This window comes from Stegodyphus dumicola, chromosome 1 (genome assembly GCF_044657685.1).
Source record: "Stegodyphus dumicola isolate Sdum_Otavi_A_Nest chromosome 1, ASM4465768v1".
Lineage (NCBI taxonomy): Eukaryota > Metazoa > Arthropoda > Arachnida > Araneae > Eresidae > Stegodyphus > Stegodyphus dumicola.
In genome coordinates this window covers 215621359-215647277 of record NC_140768.1, presented here as the reverse complement: position 1 = coordinate 215647277, position 25919 = coordinate 215621359, and the positions used below count along the sequence as shown (strand labels likewise).

The window sequence follows — 25919 nt, the reverse complement described above, 5'->3', positions numbered from 1 at the left end:
AAAAACTGTCTTTTTTTTTTTTTTTGTAATTTCTGATTTATGTATCTTTTGGATTTGCGAAGTCAGAGAATAGAAACTGTCTTTTTTTTTTTTTTTTTTTTACTTTATTGAATTGGCAAGGAAATTATTTAAAATTAGGTAAAAAAAATTGGAGCCTAGATTTCGGATAAAACTAAATTGATTTTGAAAGCGAGGAAACACAAATCCCAGTTTGCCTTAAGCAAAGAAATTCAGTTTCTAGTTGTGTTGATATAATTATAAACTATTATATGAGAGTTGGATATTTATCCACAAGTATAAATGGTGGCATGACAAATATCTGTTATTATGCAAGCATCATAAATCCAATAAAACACACAGATGTTTTAGTAGCAACTATATAAATTTTATTCGCAAGTTTGCCCATGATGATGAATGATGTGACATGAGAAAAAAATAGCAAATATATGGAAATGCAGTTAATTGGCATTTTCAAAAACTTAGAATCTATTTTTAAAGTCTGGTTACAAAATAACAGATAACTGTTTATATATATATTTTTTTATTCAAACACAGTACCATTGTGAATTAAATTATTAATCTTACTGTGAGGTTACCATAATCACAGTTTTATTCTGAAAATTCTTTGAAAGAGAAATCTATAGACTAAATTTGCCTAGTTTTGCTAAGTTTAGCTTAACCAGTGAACTTGACAAAGCAATCGTATCATGTAAAAATAAGATTAAAAATATCTGATACTAGAATATATTACTGAAGATTCTTTTTACGTGCACTACATTTTCTATTTAAGACCAATCTAAAAAATGATCACTATTTATTCTTTCGCTTTCTTATACGGAGAAACATAACCAAGCCATTCAGTTGTATAATGCTCGAAATCGTTCAAACATACATATTCAGATATGCACAAAGACTTAATTCAAATTTCCGAATCAAAGTTGCGAACCATGTTTACATCGAACGAAGTTGTTGATGCTGGGCGGAGCTTCGTTGTGACGTCGGCTTACGCATGAAGCGACGATCACGTGACCTCCCTGCGCGTTCGGGGCTTTAGCGCTAACCAATTCACTATGCTACTAAGTTTCAAATGTAAAATGGCGGCGTCGTTACGCTTAGTGGAACTTAATAACTTTTAAATTGTTGATAATTCTACAACTAACTAAAGGCATAATAAACCTTAACCGGAATATAAGAACAATATAATTCAATTATATATATATACATATACATATATTTATATACTTTTGGGTACGACCGATTGCAACCAAAAATTACACATCTACATGTTGTTGGAGTCCCATATACGAAATTTCAATGTTTTGAGGCTACTCTGAGTTATGCGAGATACATACATACGAAGAGATGTGAAGAACAAGTCTCTTCTGAATCCATTTTAAATCCATTTCACTATCCTTTTTTTAAAAAGAGTTTTTTATTCTGTCTTTACATACAGATGTAACGCAAAAACATCGTTCAAATGGAATGCAGAGTGATGGAAATGGATATTTTCGTTAAAATACGATACCCAGAATTTTTTGCGATTGCAATACTTCCTTTACTTCGTACAAGGAAGTAAAAGTGAGTTTCAGGACTAATTACACCTCTGGTGCTAAAGGCTTGATTGAAAAACAAATGGAAAAGGATATTTTTTGATTTACGAATTAAACCTTTCTCTTTCCACAGCTTCGGTTGACCTAGACTTTGTTAAGCAAATTTCAGTGAAGTAAGATTTTATTATAGTGGATTTTACTGTTACTAACTGCATATAAAAAAATCTTTATCGCTTTGAAAACCCAGTCTGAATTAGCAATACAGCAAGTCGGGTTTCTTAAACATTTTGGTGTATTATGTCCGCGGCAAAAGGGGAAAAAAAAAAAAAAAAAAAAAAAAAAAAAAGCTGCTTTCACACGTGCTGTTCGGTAAAAATACTAAATTTTAAAAAAAATTAAATGAATTTATTTTTAAACATGTCCAAAAAATTTTTTTCGAGGTGATAATTGTTTTCATACTGCTACTTGAAAGAAGTATTTATTATAAGCCTCAAGTGCAAGCAATCCAGTGAAAATATACAGCTACGTTTTGAATGTTTTCCTTATTAAGAAAAGTGTTTCAATAAAATTATTAAACTAAGCGTTTTCTTTATTAAATAAAATATCATGACTAATTAATACTCTTCTTTATTTAATAAAAAATCTGAAAAAATGTCTCAAATAATTAAATCTGTTCTTTATTTTATAAATGAAAACATGACTAATTTATTTAATAATAACAATAAATGCTTAAATACGTCTTAAATTAATACGTCTTAAATAATTAAGCCTTCATTTTATTAAATAATTAGTTTCCACGTGACATTAATTTAAGGTGAAATAATATCACAGCATTTCTTAGCCATTTCCTTTGTGTTCTTTTGAACATCTCATTTTAAATATAAGACTCCCTCCAGTTTTTTCTTTTTTTTATGCGGAACTGATTCTTCAACTAGCGAGGTTACGCTAACTGATTAGTTTAAAATTTTGTCAAGTATATAACGGAATTCAAGATTAAGGTCGGATCAAAATTCAAAATTTCTTTTTAATCTTACGAATTTTATATTTTTAATTTTTTAACTTTTTCATGGTAAATGACTCGTGAGCTTAGATTGTAATATGGAATTTTCAGATTGCACCTTTTTAATTATTAGAGGCTTATGTGGCAGCCACTTAAAATAGTTATTGTAAAAAAGATAAAATATATACTATAATGATTTTAATAAATTCAGCTAATATAATTTTGCAGGTACGCTAGTACGTAACTGAAATGAATATGTGTTTGTTGCTTTTAAATCGCTTAGTTTATTAATTAATAACAGCATAAATTAAAAAAGAAAAATGAATATTACCTTGAGCTTTTCTGAACGACAACACAATGCCCAGTGGAAGATAAAAATATTTTAATTCGGGCAGTGGCAACACATTTTCTTTTAATAAATTCGAAAGAAAAAGATATTGCGTTTTGCTTAGTGGAGCATCTTTTATACCACGGAATTTCCCGATAACATGAATATCTTAAATATTCATAATCTTGAACCATGAAACATGAAACATCTTATGCAAACTTTGCAGAATGGCAACACACCAGCTTTCAAATCACTAAGTTTTTAAACGAAAGTTCATTAAATTCGTACAAAATACGAAAAAATAGAAAAAAAAATCAAAATTCCGACTTTGCGGTGCATATGTTCGGGTGAAGGACTATGTATCTTCAAAATCTGGTAACTCTAGATGTCGCTGTTTTACCACAACGTGAGGAATATGCATACATATACACTACTCGACATTGAAAATGCAACATCAAGAAGGAATGGCTCGAAAATTATGCAAATTTCAGGGTAGACGCACGTCACCGAGTTTTGTGAATGACTTGAAATGCGCAGCTCTCCAGCGCACGTTGAAGAAGCTATAAAAGAAAATAACCTGCAGAATGTTCAATTTTCGTGCCATTATTTCTGTAGGGGAATCATCGTAGAATATTTGTTCTCGTCTCAGAGGACGCGTGTGTAATAGCAGAGCATGCCAAGCCGTTTTCAACGGAGGCAGTTTCAGCAGACAAATGGTGCCATGAGGGGCACGGTGGTCGGACTAAGAATGGAAGATTGGTCTACACGGCTATTATCAGCTGACACGCAGCTGGACGCGTCCACCCTGTATCTACTTTGGCGATGATTGTTGGAGCAAGAAAATGTGACAGGTTCGATGGATGCCAGTGCAGCCAGATTGATGTCAGCATGCGTGGACCGACGCATCCGCCGACAAGCGTTGACGCACCCTCAAGCCAATTCTACTTCCATCCTGCAGCACGTTCAATGTAAATTCCAATCCTAGATATTCCCATTTCGACCAGAACCATTTACCGTCGTTTGGTGGCTAGTTCCCTGCACTCAAGGCGTTCATTAAGAAGATTGCCATTGAACACACATCATAGACGCCAACGTTTGCAATGGTGCCGGCCTCGAGTGATGTGGACGACGGAATGGCACAGGGTTGTGTTCTCAGACGAGTCATGCTTCTGTTTCTCTATTGTTAGTCATTACGTACGACTGTGGCTTCTATCTGGAGACAAGTCTAATCGGCAGCAATTGTGGAACGCCCCACCGCGCGACAACGCGACATCATGGTTTGGGGCGCAAATGCGTACGATTCCAGGTCACCTCTAGTTCGTATTCAGAGCACTATGATGGCCCAACGATATGTAGATTATGTGCTGCTGCCAGGGACACTCCCCTATATTCAGGAAGTGCCCAATATCCTTTATCAGCAGGATAAAGACCGACCACACACTGCTCGCATCTGCCAACGTACTTGACAAGGTCTACAGATGTTTCCCTGGCCACTATTTTCTCCTGATCGAACACATTTGGGATGTCATTGGATATTAGTAGATTTTGCCATTGCCTCGTTCAGAAGACGAACTATCGGAAATGCATGATAGGGAATGGAGAGCAATTCCTCAGGTCACCATCCGTAATCTCGCAGACTCTGTACCTAGACGTGTTGTTTCGTCTAATGCCGTTCAGTGTGGTCCTACAACTTACTGAGCGGACGTTGTTCTCGCTGTGTATTATGCATATCATTTTGAAATAGAGATAACTTATTGTTTGTTGCTGCCTCTCTCTGTTTACCGAGTTTCATCGCTTTCTGGCCACTCCTTGGTGTTGCATTTTCAAAGTCGGGTAGTGTATATACAGATTTTTCATTATTTTAGAGACATCAGGTATTTTTTGGAAGCAGGAGAAGTGAAAAATGAGCAGCTCCTTCGCCGAGAATCGAACCGCGGATCTCTGAAATACGCGCCCAGCGTGCAGACAACTACACTACGAAGGCACGCTATAAAGGCGGGAGAACTACCTTATATACACCCCCTTTTAAAGGGTGGCTGGAGTTTTTTAGGGGACCCAATCGCCAAATCCTGGGTGTGGAAAATCATCATCCACCAACCTTTTAGTTCAGGCGCCACTGTAGAGTCATTAGGTATATTTTTGGAAGCAGGACAATTAAAAAATTAACAACTCCTTCGCCGGGAATCGAATCGCAGACCTCTGGAATACGCGCCCATCGTGCAGACTACCACACCACGAAGGCATGCGAAGAAGGCGGGAGAAATACCTTATAATTTAAATAGTAAAGATTATTTTAAATTTTTGAGGCGACATGTAATTTTTTATATGAAAGCATAGAATGTTTGAATAATTGTGTTTGCACTAAGGTACTGAATTTCACTTATTTCGTCAACTACTTTTACTGCAGTCTACTTTTTTTGTCTGTCCTGAAGAAGAAAATGTTAAATACCGAAAAATTAATCTCATTAAAAGCTTCTCATGTCTAGCACAGCATTCGCTATTCGACAGTAATTTCATTTTGGTTGGTTAAATCTAGCAAACACACAGTTAAGCAGAGTTAAACTAGAAGATATTTTTTAACATCATGAACTGGTAACTTTCAAAATTTTAGCCACCAGTTATAACACATTTGCCTTCCAGCTTGTGTTATAGCCATATCCCTCAAACTTCACATTATATACAGGTAATTGTACACACACATTAAGACAGGTGTATATGTACAATTACCTGTATATAATTACCTGTAATACCTTTGCAGTATGACATTACTTAAATGTGTGTGAATAATAAATAATCGTAATATTACTTAAAACATTCGTAATATATATATTACGAATTAAACTACGGATTATATTAAATATAATCACAATTACTTAAAATATAACATTTTAAGTAATTGTGATTATATCACAGTATATATTATAACAATATGCCATTTCGAGACTTATAGCCCTTTGGGCTGACGACCCTTTGGGCTCAAAATTTAACCATGTTTTCTTTATGACTAACTTAAAACCTTTCTGCGCTTTTTCTTGCATAAGCGGTAGAATGACATTTTAGTATCGCAGACATTTCTTCAAAATATCTGTCACGTCATGTCCAATGCAGAAAATTATTCAAACAAGAAGAAATCTTTCCTTCACTTATTTATGAATTTATCAAAATTTTGAAGGCGGAAAAATACAGCAAGAACTCTTAAACAGTTGCTAAATTCTTCCGAAAACATCCAAGTACATAACTTTTTCAGTTAGAACTTTATTTTTCATTTTATCATTTATTAAAAAATTAAAACATAAGATTTGAAAAAGGTGTTAAAAAAGTAAGCTTTTGATTCTTTAATTTAAAAAATAGGGGACGTGCTATAAAATTAACAAACAGACAGAACAGTGTAGCTCAACATCAAATTAATGTATTAGCATTTTGTAAATTTCATAAGGTTTAAAATTATACTGTTCAAGAAACAAATTATTCTTATGATTACAATTCTGTTTATCTTAGAAGTTACAACAGCTAACATACAATTGTTAAAAATCCCCCCTTCCTAAAAAAATGGAATGTTACCTAAATTAAACCTATGTAATTCAGAAACTGAGATCGATGCTTTATCAAAAGTTATTCTATTACCTTTACACATATATCTAAAGGCCCATCAATGGCCGAGCTGTAAGAGTGCTAAACACTATTGGAAAGAGAGTCGGTTTGAAGGCCTAGCAAGCCTCAGACCATGAGTGCTAAACACTGATGGTTCAATCCCGATTCAAATCACACCGAAACGCTCGGCTGCACGGGACGCTTAGCGACATCCTCGGTGCGTAACTCAAATACGGTCTATTTTCCTTCAGATGGCCTTCACAAAGGCATCCATCTCCTTGGGCAAATAGCCTTCGTGCGCTTTGCCTTAGTTAAAAAAAATCTGAAAGCTTTCTAATTTTATTTTACGATCAAAAGTTGTTGTTTTTTTTTTTTTTTTTTTTTTTTTTTTTTTTTTTTTTTTTTCCCATTTACGCACATATACAAGTGTTGAGAGCATTTGGACAGAAATATTTAAAAGCAGCATGTTTTAAGAGTTTCCGATAGAGAGTTTCGCACAATATTTTTTTTTTCTTTTCCCCGCACAGTGTTGCCATTACTCGCTTTGAAATCCCTGAGTTTGTTAACCAAAAATTAGTTAAAAGTTTTACAAAATATGAAATAGATAATAAAACAAATTCGATATGAGAAATTTCGGGCTTCCAGGTGCACCGACAGGTCCCCCTATAGTTACAGGACTACGTTATTCAAAATTTGATGGCTCTAGGTACCTTTCTTTTTTTTCTTTTCCACAGTGCGAGAAGCATACATACATTCATGCAGCTTCTTTATTATTTAATTTCTTTAAATATAACACAGGGCTCTAATATTTGCTAGCAACAATTTGAAAAGTGAAACTGAGATTTATATTGAACCAACGCAATATGCCATTTCGAGACTTATAGCCCTTTGGGCTGACGTCCCTTCGGGCTCAAAATTTAACCATGTTTTCTTTATGACTAACTTAAAACCTTTCTGCGCTTTTTCTTGCATAAGCGGTAGAATGACATTTTAGTATCGCAGACATGTTTAATATTTAAACGTCTGTGTAGCTTTAATGTAAAAATTCTTTGGACTTTTTTAAGTATTAAGAACAATAGAAGAGAAACACGCCAATGTGACAATCAAAATCTTAATAACAACCTTGTATTTAGCGTACATATGTTAAAATACTCAATCGATTTCGAGGGTAGCTAAAGGTCCCTCCTCATCAGGAGAACGAAATTACTAAAAAACTTACCCCTTTCTAGTAATTTCGTTCTCCTGATGAGGAGGGACCTTTAGCTGCCCTCGAAATCGATTGAGTGTTTTAATATATGTACGGTAAATATACAAGGTTGTTATTGCGATTTTGATTATTATAAACAATCTTAGAATTAACTATTGAACTCTATAACAGCATCATATATTCCTCATTATCTTACCATATGTTTATCTATTATTGTACTTAAATATTGAAGAAAAATTTCTGAAGAGCAGTTCTGAGAATTTTCAGCTTGGGCAATACGCAATTCATCAACTTAAAACACTTTAATACAAAGATGTAGCAAAATTCTTTCCATAAAACTTATATTTCTTTCTAGTATTTTTTACCATTTTGTCTTTTAAAATACAGTTCTATCACTTATGAAATAGCACTTCATAATATTAAAAAAAATGTCAAAGAAGCAAGAGATAAGGTTCAAGATAAATCTAGCTGCCAGACTATAAAATGGATTATTTAAAAAATATTTCATTGCAAGATGCAATTTAAAGTCTTTCGGAGGTGGAAATTTCCTTTACAAATATTTTATTCAACAAGAGAATACAATGTGAGATTTATATATAAAGAAATAATCACGTAAATAAATTGCAAATAAATATTTGATGAATTTTGATCTTCCAAAACAGTAATTTCAGTTTCTAAAATAGGGTGTCAAGTAAAATGAAAATACTTGATTCTCGAATTTTAAATAGGATAAAAATAAATTTCCAGAAATCTGAATAAAACAGAAACAGCTTTGATACTTAATTAAAAATTTAAAAGTCATATTTTGAAGGAAACTGTTGTTTTAATTTGTAGGAATACTTCGAAGCTTTTACAATTCATATCGCTTACGTTGTATCAAAAATGGCTGTTGTAACAACTTTGCATCCATGATGTCCATTATATTAAAGAGGTATGACACCATAGCAACCGTTTTGCTTCGATAAAGGGAAGCTGAGTGAAGATGCTTCCGAATGAGGCTAATTACACTTTTATGTAAAGGCCTTATTCAAAATCAGCAATTGTTTTGGACAAGCTTGCGGAGGCTATCGATCAGAATGCGATAAAAACTTTTAATATTAATGGCTTGTGAAAGTATAATTAATAAGTGAATCCACGTAGTAGAATGTTTGGATTTGCTATTAATACTTTTGCAGGAACAAAAAAGATTTCATTTCCAGAATAGGAATAATTTTCTTTTATAGATTAAGAATAATTTTCCTTCACAAAGGAATATTCTTTTTTCAAAATGTAGTATTCAATTTGATGCAGAATAAGTATTGTTTTCTCAATAAATGTAAATAATGTTTTCTGAGTAAATATGTTTCATGCAAAATATATGTTTCTTAATAATTGAGAATGTATTCCTTTTCTGCATACATTTAAACTTGCCGTATTAAAAGGCAGTTGAATAACTTCTTATAATCCAGGAATCATTTCAAAGTGTTTGAAAATGCACTAAAACCTGTTATAGCGACCACCTCCTCAAGTTGATAATCTCTGAAAATGGCTAGTATTTCTTAGAGAACAAATAAACGTCTGTATTAAGCATCACCTTTAAAAGGTGATCATCTCCACAAGAGATCAAAACGTTTGAAAAGGTTTGCATCTTAAATATATATATTTCTAACACAAAGGAGCGTTAGCCCAGAAGGGCTTTTAGTCTCGAAACGGCATTTTACGTTCACTATAAATGTCGGTTTCACTTTTTAAATTGTTGCCACCAAATATTGTCGCCTGTATTATATTTAAAGAAATTAAATAATGAAGAATATGTATGAATGTATGTATATTTCTCGCAATGTGAAAAAACAATGGTACATAGAACCATCAAAGTTTGAATTATGTAATCCTCCACCCGAATATGGTCACCTAGAAACTCAAATTTGTAATTTGTTTTATTGTCTATTTCATATTTTTCTTTAACGAATTTTTGATTAAAAAACTCAACAATTTCAAATCAAACAATAGGAACACTGTACGGGAAAAAGAAAAATATATTTCCGGCGCAAGGGACTGTCTATCGGAAATTCTAAAGATAAGCTGTTTTGAAATATTTTTAGCCCAAAGGTACATTAGCTCAAAGGCTCTCGAAGCGTGTCATGCGTGCGTAATGAAAAATACGCCCCTTTGGGCTTAATATAAAATCTGAAAGCTTTTAGATATTTTTTCTTTTTTTTTTTTTTTTTTTTATTTCACTCCTCCGTAAAATTCAGGATTCATACACAAACTTAAAATTTGTTTGATGTTTGGGAGACTATTGAGTTTTGATTTTAATAAATTCAGCGGTTCTGAAACTTTTTATAAAATTAATTTAAATTTATTCTATTTTATTCTTTAATTCTATTTTATTATTATTATTATTATTATTATTATTATTATTATTATTACTATTATTATTTCCTTTTTTTTAGCTCGCAGTGTTTAACTGAAGCTCCAGCCCCTGTACACGATAATCTCGATCACTAGAACTAACTGGGGCATTGCCATTTTAGACAACACTATTTTCGCATGACATATGGCCAGGCTAATTTTTATTTAAGGAAATAAAAACGAATGAAAGAAAGAAACGGCTTATAATTAATATTACCTTGAGTACATATCTTATAAATTATTTTAAAATACCCTTTAAACTTTTATTTTCATTTCATTCATTTAAAGCTGATGTAAGTCATTATTTGAAATATAAATGTTTTTATTTGTATTATCATTCTGAAACTCTTCAACCAACGCTTCATACATGAAATTGAAAAATTCGTGACGAAAAACTAATGGCAGCGTAATTTAAATAAATGAATTTTTACCCAAACAGAAAATGCAAATTGTAAAATGCATAAATAAAAAAACTCATAAAAATCAAGTTTCGAAAGCCTTTTCTGGAATTTTGTCAGCATCAAGGTCCAATGACAAATTTTCTCATAAAGTGTCAAAAATTTTAAAAAATCACTGCAAAAATTTTTTATAATTTATCGGGATTTTTAATTCGTCCACGTTTTGATAAGTCTCCATTTTGAAATATGCATGTACTTCCAATTGACGACCGGAAACGACTCCCACTGTTAACGCAAAAGTCCGATAGCAGTCGAAAAAAAGGAATAACCTATATTACAACTAACAGATGATGCTATACAAGATTTTATTCGTATACAAGTGGAAAACGTTTTTGTTTATAACTCTTGCATTTAGTTAGGTGCCAATGAAACAAAGAAGATTAATTAGGTGCGCGCTTGATTTTGGGAATAAACAATTTAATTTTTATCGAGGATTTAATAATATTTATATTTTTGAAATTATATACAGTTAAATTATTTACTGTTTCGATAAAAACAGTTCCTAAATACTATGACATCATCTGCTATCACTGCTGTTATCGGACACATATTCGTCTTCCTTTTGCATTTTCCATAGAAAGTTTCCTTTTTTCTGATGGTTGTTGATAGCAATTTTTCCCTCGTTTCTCAATAAACGAACTTATCTTTCTTAGACAAGGCCCGGTTAATCCTCAACATCAATGTTTTAATTTAATTCTTCTACGGCTAATCGGGTGTTGAGTGTATTTAAAAAAAAATTAATTCGTAAAAGTTCGAAATCACTGATTCAGAGTTGTTTTTCGCAGTTAAGTGGGGTTTTACTGTATACGGAATAGTGTCATTCTACAGAATGCCTAGATATTATATGTCTAGGCATTTATACGCATTATTATACAGTGCCTACGGAAAATATGTAATAATTCTCATATTTCATACTTTGCCTAAAAACTCTGGCATTATATACAATGCCTAGGCATTCTACAAAATGCTGGCGATTCGTACTTTGCCGGTAAAACGAGTACAATGCCAAATTTTCCAATGACAATGTAAAAGACCTAATTAACACTATATCTGGAAACCATGAGAAATTCTGATAACAATAAAAGTAAATAAAAAAGATAAGGAAGAGGAGAACAATAAAAATCTGATTCAACGTTGTCAAGAGGAGCTCGATCAGAACCCAGTTGAATCAACTTTCTAGGAAAACTTCCTGCTGCTCACCCAAAATCAGCTGATGAACCATCTTAAATTATTTAGCCATAAGAGTTCATCGTAAAATTTCAAATGCCTCTCTACACAGTCGCTTTCCTATCAATAATGCATAAAAACAAATTCTTATGAATATGTTTTTAGATTAGTTTTCACATTTCATACCTGTTTGGTTATTTTTATATTTTACATAGTGCATGTAAAGTTTATATATCTAACATTTATTTTAAAAATAATTTCATATGCACAGTATTTTATTTGCAATAGTCGGTTTCCTAAAAGGTGAGTTCTTGATTTTTGAAAGTACATTCATTTTTAAAATAGAAAATACTTTCGAATTATCGAGAAAGACGTTGTTGAACAATATGAAACAACAAAAATATTGTTGCGAAATACACAACTGCGGTAAGCGGGTTTCAGGGTTGCCAGAAAATGGCAACGGAAGGCAGGGTTGCCACATTTGGTGCGAAAGCTGCAATTTTGCGATATTTGGCGACAAAATTGGCGATATGCCATAGACAGAGCGAGAACGTTCTAAAACGAATTCTTACCAGTCTTCCCGCGAATGTTCTCGAAGGCAGGTGAAATGTTATAAATGCCCTGCCTGTAAGCGGAATAGGAGTTTTATCGTGAAGAGTAACTTGAGTGTGTTGAGTTCAGCAGCAGTGTTTTAAGTTCAGAGATTAGCTTGAGACCGATCGAGCAAGTCGGGAACTCTACTTTAGTGCTTTGCCACGAAGCTGTCTTCATTGTTCTAGCTTGATAGCTTGAAGGTTGTGTTACTGATTGTTTCAATGTGTTTATCGTAGCTTTTCGACGACTGTAACGCGCTTTTGGAGCTGTCCTGTGTAAATACTGACGAATAAATTGTGTTTTGATTCTTCATCGAGTGTTGCCATCAATCACTCCAAATCCACGAACCAGCAGAACGCAAAAACAAAATATTTTAGTTTAAATATCACGCTGAATAACAATCAAGACAAAGTCCAATATTAAGAATCAGCGTAAATTTTAAAAAAAAATTTGTAGTACTAGTTTCGATAGTTTTTGAACTACCTTCTTCAGTTGCTAAGTGCAAATGAACCAAATAAAGAGTGAGGAAAGATAAGGATAGAGACAAGATAATAAAAGCTAGACGCCATCTATTAAGCTACCGGCGCCATCTATTGATGAAACAAGAAAAACTAAAACGAAATTTCGTTAAAGGCTGAAGGTAAAGATGGATTGCAATTAGAGTCATTAACTAGAACAGAAATGTTTTTTTGGAAGCCAAACGCTTCTAAAAAATCTGATTCACCAATGGAGGACGTTTTCTGAATAATTTTGGCTGCAGAAAAATGGAAAGTGTGATTTTCATTCCAACAATGCTGAATTCCTGTGTTTTCTTTTTCCTAACATATGCCTCATGTTCTTTAACACGAAATTTTAAGGCTCGTTTTATTTGACCAATGTAAATTAACCCACATTGGCAAGGAATCCTGTAAATACCCCAGGAATTCATACCCGGAATGAAGTCCTTAAACATGGAACTAGGAATTTTATTGATAGGAGAGAAAATAATCCGAAAGTTAAATTTCTGCAAAATACGTGCAATTTTATAGCTAATTGACGGAAAGAAAGGAATGACAACAGAATTTCTATAATCACCTAAAATCAAGATTTTACCTTTTGATGTATTCCGATGAGAATTTTTTACCTGCACGGTTAATAATGTTGGGTGAAAAGCCCCTTTCAATATCAACTGCTTTTAAATAATTTAGTTCTTGATCAAGAGTTGATTTGGAGGAGCAAACTTGAAGCGCACGGAAAACAAAGAAATAAAATGAGGCTAACTTCTGTTTTGTCGGATGATATAATCTGAAGTGTGGTGGAATACAAACCGATGAAGTTTTACGGTAAACAGTAGTACTGAAATCATATATGTTACGTATGACCAAAATGTCGAGGAACGGAAGAGAATTGGATGTCTCAAGTTCAAAAAAGAGCTGAATAGCTCTAGGATCAATGGAATTCATTATTGAAAGAACATTATTTAAATCATTTTCATTACCATCAAGCAGGGTAAATGCATCGTCTGCATAGCGGAACCAATCTGGGAAGTTTAAAGTTTCAAATAATTTAGATTCAAAAGAATGCATGTAGATATCAGCAAGGATTGGACTAAGAGGGCTTCCCATGGCTAATCCCTCAGTTTGCTTATAATACTTATTTTGGGAAACAAAATGTGTATGTTTCAAACAGAGTTGAGTAAGTGAAATTAGTTCATCAATTTTGATGCAGGAGAAATGAAATTCACGAAGTCTAGTTTTTAGGCATCTTAATGCACCTTCCACTGGAACATTGGTAAATAATAATTTAACATCAAAAGAAACCATGAGGAAATTTTGGGAGAAATACTTTTAACTTTTTTTACAAACTCTATTGATATTTTATGGTGTAAATGTTATTATGCAATGAAGATTAAAATCTAGAAACTAAATATTTAGCTAACAGATACGAAGCAGTGCCTAAATTTGATACAATAGGGAGGAAAGGAATACCACTTTTATGAATTTTGGGAAGAGTATATAGTCTGGCATAATTTTTTTAACAAAATATTTGTTTGTAACAGAGAAAATTTCATCAAGAACGTTATTATAAAAAATAAAAAAATGTATTTCATAATTGTGTAAAGAATTTACTTTCAGCATTAATTTCTAGTTATTATTTTAAAATTAAATACTGAATTAGTGGCTAGGTTTTATTTTACTTGAAACGTCTGAAATTGATATCACGATGATATACACAAATCTCCTCTATTAAATTCAGTCGCTTAATAAACTCAAATACGTTTTAAACGGAAGTGATTTTAATAAGCGGCGGTTATTGTATTTCGAAATAAAATATTTTTCTGAAGGATATTAACTTTTTCCTCTTCTTACATAGTAGAAAAAGGCTTTAATCAAATCAATAACTTATTATGGAAAACAGGAAACATATTGAACACTTTTTCTGGACGTTATTTAAGAATTAAGCAATTTATATCAATTATCAAAACTATTGCATCAAGCGTAGCCATCATGTTGATTTAAATCAAACTTTTGTGTAATCAGAATCTGTGATTTTGTTTCTGAAAACTTGCTATATTTGTAAAATTAAAAATAATACAAAATACAAAAACTTATAAAGCATAAATCTAAAAATTTTTTTTGTCCCTATTATTTATTTAATTGTTATCTTTGAGTTACTTCTATGTACAATTATTTCTATTACGATTATGTTATTTGCTGCAGTATATTACAAAGAAAAACGTAAGGGGGTTGCTAAAGATCGATGATAGAAAAAGGTTGGGAATCCCTGATTTAAAGCATTATATTATATTAAGTAGAATTATATTACTCCTTTGTTTAACATTTAGACACAAAACTTATTTAGTGTAATGAAATAAATGCAAAGAGCCGACTAATTTACAACAAACACATAAATTTTAATTGGTTACAATGATCGTATTGCATAGTTATGCACTAGACTTCATAACTTCGTGCATCTACTACCTTCTAAAGAATTTACTCATCATTTTTAAACACAAAGCGTGCGTAAACTTAACGAATACGTGTATCTAATATTAATATATTTATGCTACTTTATGACAAAGAAATAAATGAAGTCCGAATGGCGTAATTTTTCTTGTCAGCGCTTTGGATATTTTCTGCGCTGAATCAATGTTAATAATCATACTAAGAACAAAAGAGTTTCTTTTCTTTCTAGTGGTAGACTTCTAGACCAGTAGTCTCAAACTCAAACTGCATGCGGGCTGAATGCACAACCTGAAAACAGCTGACGGGTCAGAATTCCTTTTTCGTCTCAGCAAAATGAAAATTGTTTTATCAGGAAAATAAAAAAAAAAATATTTTAACTAAACTTTAAATTTCACTTATTACATATTTATATTATATACATTACGCCACTTTGTGGCGTTTCACTATAAACAGCGAATCACTTTTAAATTGTTGCCACCAAATATTATTGCTTTGTAGTATATTTAAAGAATTAAATAATGAAAAATATGCATGAATGCATGTATGTTTCTCGCATTGTGAAAAGGCGACGGCACCTAAAGCCATCAAATTTTGAATAACGTAATCCTCCACCCAAACATTGGCACCTGGAAACCCTAATTTTGAATTTTGAATTTGCTTTATTATTTATTTCATATTCTGTACAACTTTAACGAATTTTTTATTAACAAACTCAACGATTTCCAAGCGAGCAATGGCAACACTGTACGAGGAAAAACACACGCACACACACACACACACATTTTAATCTTAAGCGCGCGTGACTATCTATCGGAAATTCTAAAGATATGCTGTTTTTAAATATGTGTGAGATTGCTGTTGAATTGAATTTTGTGTGGTTTAAGAAGAAAGAACGTGATATTTAATAAATAAAGATAACACACAAAACGTTAAAAATGTCTCTTTGGGCGTAATATAAAATCTAGAAGCTTTCGGCCTTTTTATGTTTTTATTTACTTTCTAAATGAAATCTAAAGTTCCGTACCTGAAAGACATATCTGTTGATTTATCTTTGTAACATATTGTAACCTTTTTAAAATATTGACAGCTGAAAATTAATATTTCAGATTACCATTGTTTTCAAATAATTATACTATGTTTAACTAATCATTAAACAACTTTTAAAGTAAAAATAAGAAAATTCTAAAAACTTTCCAAATAAGACAAAATTTAAGAATAAAATTAATAACGTAGTCTTTTTCTCTTATTTATAAAATTTTTCTTTTTACATAGAAATTAAAATGCGTATGTTTATATCTAAACAGTTATAAACTTCATTTCTTCTTATAGAGCTTGAGGCTAACAGTTGATGCCGTTTCGATTCTGATAATGTTTGTAGTCTTGAATCGAAATTATTAGAAATTATCTTCGTGACTTATTGCAGATGCTCCTCGGCCATTCAGGTCTTATTAATTTTCAACTGTGCAAATAAGATGTTCAGATAGATATGTATTCCAAATAAAGCGATTATTCTTAGTGCAAAAATTTGTAACTGATTAACTTGAAACCTAACTTATTAGATATCATTCTCAAATGTCGGGAACACAACGCTGATTTTTCCGCTCATGTAGAAAAATAATTTCTTATGATAAGTGTTGGCAAAGAGGATCATAAGCATTAAAATTCCTTTGATTTTAAAATGATAATTGTGAATCGATCACAATTATGAACATGATCCATTTACCGCTTAGGGTTACTTCTTATCCATTTGCCCTAGCAGCTGCGTGTTAAATTACCATACTAAAAATATATCAATGAAAAACCTCAAAGTTATTAATTGTTAAATTTATCTTTATATGCCAATGATTTATATTATGGCTTAGATATAATAGAAAATGTGTGGCAGCTGTCATCTGATGTAGTAATTATTTTAAGGCATATGAGTATGAATTTATTTAAATTTATTCGAAGGAGTTAAAAGATGTGTGGTTAAAAAACATTTTATCAATAAATAATTCCCTTGCACATGCTAAGATTTTAGGTCTTGCCTGGGTACAGAACAGACATTATTGATCTAAAGTCTTTAGAACTACCTTTAGTTGTGAGTTACACACTAAAAGAACTTATTAGAAGTTACAGCTAAAACCTATGATCCAGTCGGATTTGAATCCCCATTCGTAATCAGAATTAAAAGATTACTAGAACAAATATGGATAAAAGGTTCGATTGAGACGAAGAGCTCACAAATGATACTGAGACTGAATTTAAGAAATAGTCCTCATAAATAAATTATCTACAGGGAATATCGATTGCTAGAAAATACTTTGAAAATGTTGATATGATTAATAATCATATTTCTTTACGTATATGTTTTGTGATGCGAGTAATAATGCATATGGAAGTGTAGCGGATTTTAGATATATTAACAAGTTTATTGAAATTAAAACAATTTTCATTTTAACGAAACCGAGTAACTCCCCTTAAAACCTTAAGATTTCCTCGATTAAAACTGATGGGAAATCATACTTGTAAATATATATAAAAGCTGGTTATAAAATAAACGTTGTTGGTATATGAACCCCTAGCGGCCTATCCGCTCAACCAATTCAAATGAAATTTCAGATACTGTTATTTGAAGTTATGCGCTTGAGATTGTGATGATTTAAAACAATAGAGTTCTTATAGTTACAACGAAATAATTTCGAAATTTTCGAATGGCAACACCCATTTTTCATCCTGTGAAAATTCATCAGCACATTGAAAACCATAAAAAGCGTTAGAACGATACACGTATAACGAAAATTGCCGCCATAAAACATTCGCAAAGAAGAACATTGTAAAGGACAAATGAAAACACAGAGAGGAGTTTTATTGACGCACTTGCCATAATTCGCAGGGATAGACGATAGAAACACCAATTACAGAGCACCATGTGCGAAGCCTTGTTTATAGAAAATCTTTAATCAATGGGAAAATTGTTTCTTCATTCAAATGTTCGGACGTGCTAACAACATGATGCTTGCGGGTAAACAACGGCATGAATTCATAGAGCTGTTTTATCTAAACGGGTAAAGTGCTGCCGAAGCAGACCCAGTTTATCGGCAAAATCATAAGCTAAGACTAGGCCCATCTTCCGAAAAAAACTGTGAGTAATTTGGGAAAAGAATTTGAAGAAACTGAACGCACATGTGATAGATTACGATCCGGACGACCATGTGTTCCTATTCAAGTTAATGTGGAGGGCATACGATTGCTGCAGTCCATTGCATACTGCAAGAAGTGTTGCCGCAGTTTGGATGTACTGAGCGCCGCCTGAGATAACCACTGACCTGACTTTGTTGTAAAAGTTTTACAGTGTTAATAGTCATTCTGGCAGAAGGGAAAATTTCCTCCGTGTAAAAATATACATATAAATATTACATGTGTATAAGCATAGATATGTTGATTACAATCATTGTCTTGTACAAGTTACATATGATAGATACATAAAATCATGACAGCTATGTGTACATTTAAACATTATATGAATTCATATTTACAATACTTTTACTGAGATAATCAAATTAAACTTTTAATTCATTTACACATTGACTGGATTTTCAATATCATTTAAACTGCTTTACAATATTATTTTTATCAAGTACATACAAACTGGATAGTAATATGCTTACATTACAATAGTTTTGCTCTTACAGTCCTGTTATTATTCTACGGGGTGAGGTATTTTCCTAGTGTTGATATTCAGTTGTTGTAGTATTTTGAATTGCTATTAAAATTATGCTGCGAAGATACAATTCTCAAGAGAGGGGGAGAATTTCTTAGTATCTTGCTGAGCAAAGCCTGATTACCTCTTCTATTTTAGTTTTCGTCTGCTTGTTGCCGCGGGTATTCTCCACCCATTGCGGCCAGTATTCACTGCTTGGCATTTTTAAATGCAGTTTATCGGTTTGTAGGTAGTTGAAGAGGAAATGATCTGCATCACCTACCGCACCACATTCACACAAATCTGATGCTCGTATGCCGAATCTCTTAAGATAATGTGGGAAGGAACCATGGCCAGTGTAGAATTGAGTTTGTGCTCCGCTGTATGTATTAACTGAGCACGTGACTTTTGGAAAGAACTTGTAGGTTCTCCTCCCTGTGCTTTCCCTTTTCCATCTTTTCTGCCATTCTTGTAAAAGGCTATTGAGCGTGGTTTTTTTTTTTAAATAGGACTACGGAACACTTACTGCGTTTTCCAATCTACTGGAGTCATTGGCAGCAGATTTCGCAAGCAGGTCCGCCGCTTCGTTGCCAGTAATACCCACATGAGCTGGAACCCAGATCAGGATAGGTCTGTCATCTGGTGGGATACTTAGAAGAATTTTCTGAATATCTTGCACCAAAGGACTCCTTGTCTTGTGCCCTCGGATGGACTCCAAACTTGAGGCAGAGTCGCTATATATGTTGACCTTTAATCCTAATTGATATTTTGCCAAATTGATGGCTGCTTTTAATGCAAGAAGCTCTGCCTGAAAGACGGTATTTTTGTCTGCCAGTCGTCTTTCCCAAGTTTTAACCACTTCTACTTCTTGGAGTACACAGTAGGCGCAGCCTGTGCCTTTCTCCGTCTTTGCGCCATCTGTATAAATAGCAAATGCCTTCTCATTTGGCGGCGTGTATTGCATGTATATTGTGTGCGATAAATCAGTATCTTCAGGGTGTCCAAGCATGATCGGCTTGTGCTTCTCATATTCTGTATGGTAGAATGTCTTTTGCCACAGAGAAACGTTATTTTCTAGGCGCAATGTCCTTACTAATAGTGATTCTCTCTCCACTAGAAGGTCCAGTGGAGGGATACGCGCTGAAAATCACAATCCTCAGACATCTGTGCTCTGTCTGTGGATGTTGCCTTTTTTCCCTCATCATATATGGTAAAGATAGCTTGCGGATATGCAGAATTACATAATTCCTGAACTGCAGCAGCGAAGTATCGTTAATGGCATTATATAGATTCAAGATGGTGCTTCTCCACACGTCGCCACACGTGTCATGTTCTGCAAGAGCTGCAATAGCACTTTGGAGATAGAGTTATTTTCCGAAACCTTTTAGTTTCGTGGCCATCACAATCATCCGACTTCACTCCGAAGGATTTCTGACATTGCAGCGCTATGAAACATTGCAGCGCTATGAAAAATCCTTCAGACTTATTAATCAGAGATTTATATGTAAACTTGTAGAGACATTAGGTATTTTTTGGAAGCAGGAGAGGTGATAAATGAGCAGCGCCTTCGCCGGGAATCGAGCCACGGACCTCTGGAATACGCGCCCAGCGTGCTGACCACTAAACTACGAAGGGATGCAAAGAAGGCGGGAGAAATACCTTATATACTACCCCTTTTAAAGGGCGACTTGGGTTTTTAGGGGACCCAAAATCGCCAAATCCTTAGTGTGAAGAATCATCATCTACCACCCTTTTATTTCGGCCGCCACTGTAAAAACATTAGGTTTTTTTTTTTTTTTTTTTTTTTTTTTTTTTTTTTTTTTTTTTTTTTTGAAGCAGGAGAAGTGAAAAATGAGCAGCGCCTTCGCCGGGAATCGAAACATGGACCTCTGGATAAGCGCTCTGCGGGCTGACCACGACACTACGAAGGCATGGTAAGAAGGTGGGAGAAATACCTTATTAACTGTCTTAAAAATAGCTGGCTTTGGTGGTTTGGTCTAGTTTGGTTACGAAACCAGCAAATAAAAGGGCCAATTTAACAGAATTTTGGTATAAAGAATGATGAACAACTAAAGCGCCACAAGAAGATATCTCTTTACGATATTATTGTAAAAAGAGATGAACAATTGTTAGAAGTAAAGAAATTCAGTAAAGAGTATAAAAGTTCTTAGAAATATAGCATAGATCAAATGTTTTATTGAATAAGCAAAAAACAGCATGCCATTAGTTGCCCATTAAATGCTTCTGAAATTCAAGACGCTGAAATATTTTTCATTCACAAAGTTCGTATGACTTTCTTTTCACCGAAATTGGGGCAAAACGGGGGATAAGTCTACTTTCTCGAACTCTAGTATATTCAGCTTTGTGCCGTTTCTCGGTACAAACCCAATTCTTCGAGTTAAGGGAAGACTGAAAGAAACTGAACATACAATTTATCGAAAAACATCGAGTTCCTAAAGACTCCATATTTACTGAACTAAATGTAAGGAGAGAACATAACAATGTCCTACACGCATCAATTTCTGCAACTTTGTCAAAACTACAATATTTTACTCCTAAAGGCCTACAGTTGCTGAAGAAAGTCAGAGGAAGCTGTTTTATTTTATAAAAAATATGCAGTATGGAAAAACAAATGCAGCTTATTTTCTCGAAGACAGAATTTCAGAAAAGGTCCACCTTTCTGTGTTACTCTTGTGAACTTCATCAATCCTGTTTACGTCAGATTCAAAAATGATTTTCAAAACTCATATATCGTATTGTTCACGTGCGCTGATACATGAGCGTTACATTTTATACTCGTTTCCAATATGTGTGGCTGTCAGACATTTTATTTCAAGAAGGTAAAAAGGTCGCACCTTTCATTCAAATAATTCAAAAACATTTAAATATGTTGATAAAGATTTACAAGTATAGGTCCCCTTGCCGGACAGACACTATATGCTTACAAACATCCCTGCGTTCTCCGGGATTCGAACCTGGGCCATTCGCTACGGCAGTCAGCGTCACTAACCACTATAACCGGCTGCCAAATATTTATAATATTTTTACAGCACAGTTAGAGAAGAAGCCTTCCAAAATTTTCTTGCACCTTAAGACTTTATATGGAAATTTATTGCAGATCACTCACCATGCTGCAGAAAGTTAAACAAACGCCTTATGAAGAGCATTTAAAGAGCCTTTAAAAGAGATTCTGGGTATAGCTCAACTGAATTTAGAAGAATTTATGACTATTCAGACGGAAATAAAAAAATACTCGTATTAGGAACAGACGATTTCTGACATGCGTTTAACACCAACTTACACGAATCCGAGTCGCTTACACCAGCTCATTTTCTATTGATCGAACATAAAATTAAACATCGATACAACTTTGCAGAGATTCTAATTTTTCTAGCAGGAGAAAATTTAATCAAAATAAAATATACCAGACAAGACATTTAAAATAGATTTTGGAAAAATGGAAAAATCAATATCTGCTTGATTTAAGAGATGCCCATTACTTTGATTTCCCTGAATTTAAAAGAAATCGGAAGTTCATGATATATCTAGTTTTACTTGAAGGAGCAACCAAATCCAAGTACTTGTGGGATTGAACTCTCATAATTTAAGTACTAAAAGGCCGTGTGGTATCTTACGCGTTCATGTGTGGTAAAAACTAAAAGTGGATGTGATTTAATACACGTGTACAACTGATAAATCCCCTTGAATTTTTCAGTCTGAAATATAAACTAAATCAGCAAATTTTATTCAAAATTTCATGCATATTTTATGTAATTTGTAATTAATTCGTTATGTTGCAGTTTATAATTTACTATTTGTAATTTGGTTTAATATCTACTTATTAAAAACTTTTGAATTTTAACCTTTTACCTATGTTTTTTATTTCCGTAAAGCTTCAAGTTATTGTTTTCTATTTACATTAGGTAAATGTACTTTGTGTCGATGTGTATTTTCTGCTTTTTCTAATTTGAATTCCTTGTCTATGATGAAACCGCGATACGTTTTGTAAAATGATCCAGTGGAGAATCATATGATGAAACCGCGATACGTTTTGCGATACGTACCAGTGGAGAATCTTGAGAAATTCCCTAAATGCTAATTTTGTTGCTTTGTTAGAGGGTGCTGTTCTGTACAAGGAAAAATTTTGTTAGTTGACAATGAGACGATATAAATTGTTAAGTCAAAAGATCGTTGCAACCTTTTCCTGAGTCTAATTTGATCTCTGATTAAAATGCATAAATCGTCAAGAAATGCGAATTTTGAATGTAATGCTGTTGTTAGAAGAAGCTCAGTCCATAACAGTTTGAACTTATCGGTAATACGATCACATACTGATAATCTTTCAAGAGTTCTGCAATAGGCCTAGCTGCTTCATATTTGCTAGTTTGGCTTGTGAGGGGGCGGGTGTTAACTACCTTTTTTCAAGGCAAAACGTTAGCTTGTTACTAATTGTAACGTCAGTTGTAATCCTAACCATAAATTTTAAGCAAGTGAATAAGCCTGAATTCAGCTATTGTTCGACCCCAGTGTGACCGGAAGCATTGTTCTGCTACTCAACCTAAGTTGACTGAAGACGTTAATCGTTTTCGTCATTTCATCATCATCATCACCTACTTTTTCGGCAATAAAAGCTTTCATTTCCGCGATATGAATAAAGAATGGATACCGCTTAGTTATTAGCAAGTTCAATGTGCATGTCATTAGAAGGTTCAGTGGCCTTTTGGGACTTGAGCAAAAACAGCAAAATGAAAAAAACAAAATCAAAAACTATCAAAATAGGGTGCAAATGGGGTGCATATTCGCACATAATATTGTCAAAAACCTAAGGTTATATGAAATATGCACTTCATTCTAAAATCATTTAAATACTTTAGGCTGAAAATATTTATGCCGTTATACTGAAATATTTTTGTCATAAAGTTATACTGAAATATTTTTGTCACTTTGTATGCATATATGAGCAGAAAAAATAATATAACTAACAAACTCAAAAGGTACATAGCAATTAATATAATATGTACTTTGAAATTAATTAATTGTAAAATTTTCTACTATAATGTGAAATTACGTTTGCGAAAGTTAGTTATCTTAACAATTATCAGATTTTTTATGATAGGTAAGTTGAAACACCGAAGTAAGAGCGCAATGGCTAGAACATCTAACAACTTCCTATAGGAAGATTAAAAAGATAATAACCTAGAATTTTACTTGTGATTAAACAATGTCTGTATTGTATGTCGGTGTCAAAATTAACATGTAAAGAAATTTTAAAATAGTATCCTTTAATAAATAAGAACGCATGCGAAATAAAATGAGTGATACATGCAAGATTTTTACAGTTTAAGCTTAATGTTTTCTTAAATGTTCGTAGACTGGTTTTGATATAACTTTTTTTTCTCTTTTCCTAGGGAAATAGATATTGTCACAGCCGAATGTTACAAGAAAGTGACAATTGACTCTTGTCGAGAACAAGAAGATGTGACAACAGCGGTCCAAGGAATGCTCAAAGCCTTCTTCGATGCTTCCAGGTGTGAACCAGAGCTTGCAGCCCAACTTAGTGGTGTGCATAGGCCCTTCGAATTTTCTTTGTTGGCTGTATTTTTCCCTGTTATGATTTCCATTATTTTTTAAATAATAAATTAAGTGATATACATAAAGTTTTGTATTATTTTTAGACTGAAGCTTGTGTTATTTCATTTAAAGAAGTAATAATAAATGCAATATTTCTTATGTATTTGAGGAGATTTTATGTCTTGAAATTACAAAATGAAATAGAGAAAGAATTTTAAGTCATTATATAATAGTTAATAATATGTCCGAATGAAGAACGAGATAATGATGTCATGACTTTCATATCAGATCCAGAGAAATATAAAATAGATAAAACATGCATTAAAAAAGGTAAATCAAGTTATATTCGAGAATGTTTTCTTTGAACTCGAGAATTCAAAAGAAATGTAATTTTTGAATGGTATTTGAAAACTTTCACACTATTTATAGCTTTTTTTTTTCTGAAAAGAGAAGCAAATAACATGACCTTGAAACATTAGCGGAAAGTGGTAAAATTACCCTATTTTGTTTTCTTGAACTTACTACTATCAACAGATTTCTGAGGAATTTTCAAAACTTAATTTCATACATTATAAACAGTATGCTAAAATTTATTTTTAGTCTTTATCGTTTAAAATAAGAGAACGCACAAAGAAATTAAAGTCTTTAAAATTTTGAAGTAAATCAAATGATTCGATGAAATTCAGTTATTTTATTATGTTTATTCAGTTATTTTTTTAAAAATCCAATAGCCGGACATTTGAGAGGTTAACATTCATCAAGAATAGGAAAATCCATAGGTCACTTTTAGCTATCTCAGCGTGTTCAATGAATTCCACTTGGAAGCGACTGGCATTGCATTCACAAGACGGAAGAAAGTTTCGCCTTCGTTGGGATTCGAACCTGGGTCCAACGATGCAGAATTTAGCTTTGCTAACAACCATACTGAACATTAACTGATGGAATCAGTAGTTTTTTTTTTTTTTTTTTTTTTTTTTTTTTTTTTTTTTTTTTTTTTTCAAAATGAAAGGGCAACTGGTTTGTATGTCATAGTAATAATAACGTAGTTACAATTAAATAAAATTATATTAGTAGCTAAATGATGCTTATGACTATCAACTCAAATGACTGTATACTAATGCAGATGTTCCCAAACTTATTGACTCGTGGAACTCTTTTAACAATAAATTTCCATTTTCCTTTGTGCTTACGTAATGTTTTACAAGTGAACCGGTGTATGTAATTAACAAGTTATATAATGATATTAATTTTAAAATTTACAGTAATAGCTCGATTCAGTTATCAACCACTGGCTATGACTTTATCAAAACATTGGTATAAAAAAGTTATTTCAGAATTCATCAAATCAAACCACAAAAGATTATTAGTGATACCAATTATAAGAAAATTATCAATTATAGAAAAAAGATTCACAGAGTAAACACAGCTCTTTCAG

The 25919-nt window shown here is 32.8% G+C and overlaps 1 protein-coding gene across 1 annotated transcript in view; it reads left to right on the top strand.

Annotated features, from left to right (window-relative positions):
- LOC118204839 (uncharacterized) overlaps positions 1-24570 on the top strand; it is a 235342-nt gene extending 210772 nt beyond the window's left edge. Inside the window, exon 5 of the mRNA XM_085825537.1 lies at positions 24322-24570. Within this exon, the coding sequence (XP_085681663.1) occupies positions 24322-24544 (223 nt within the window). The 3' untranslated portion in view covers positions 24545-24570. The remainder of the gene's footprint in view (positions 1-24321) is intronic.
- Positions 24571-25919: the final 1349 nt, after the last annotated feature.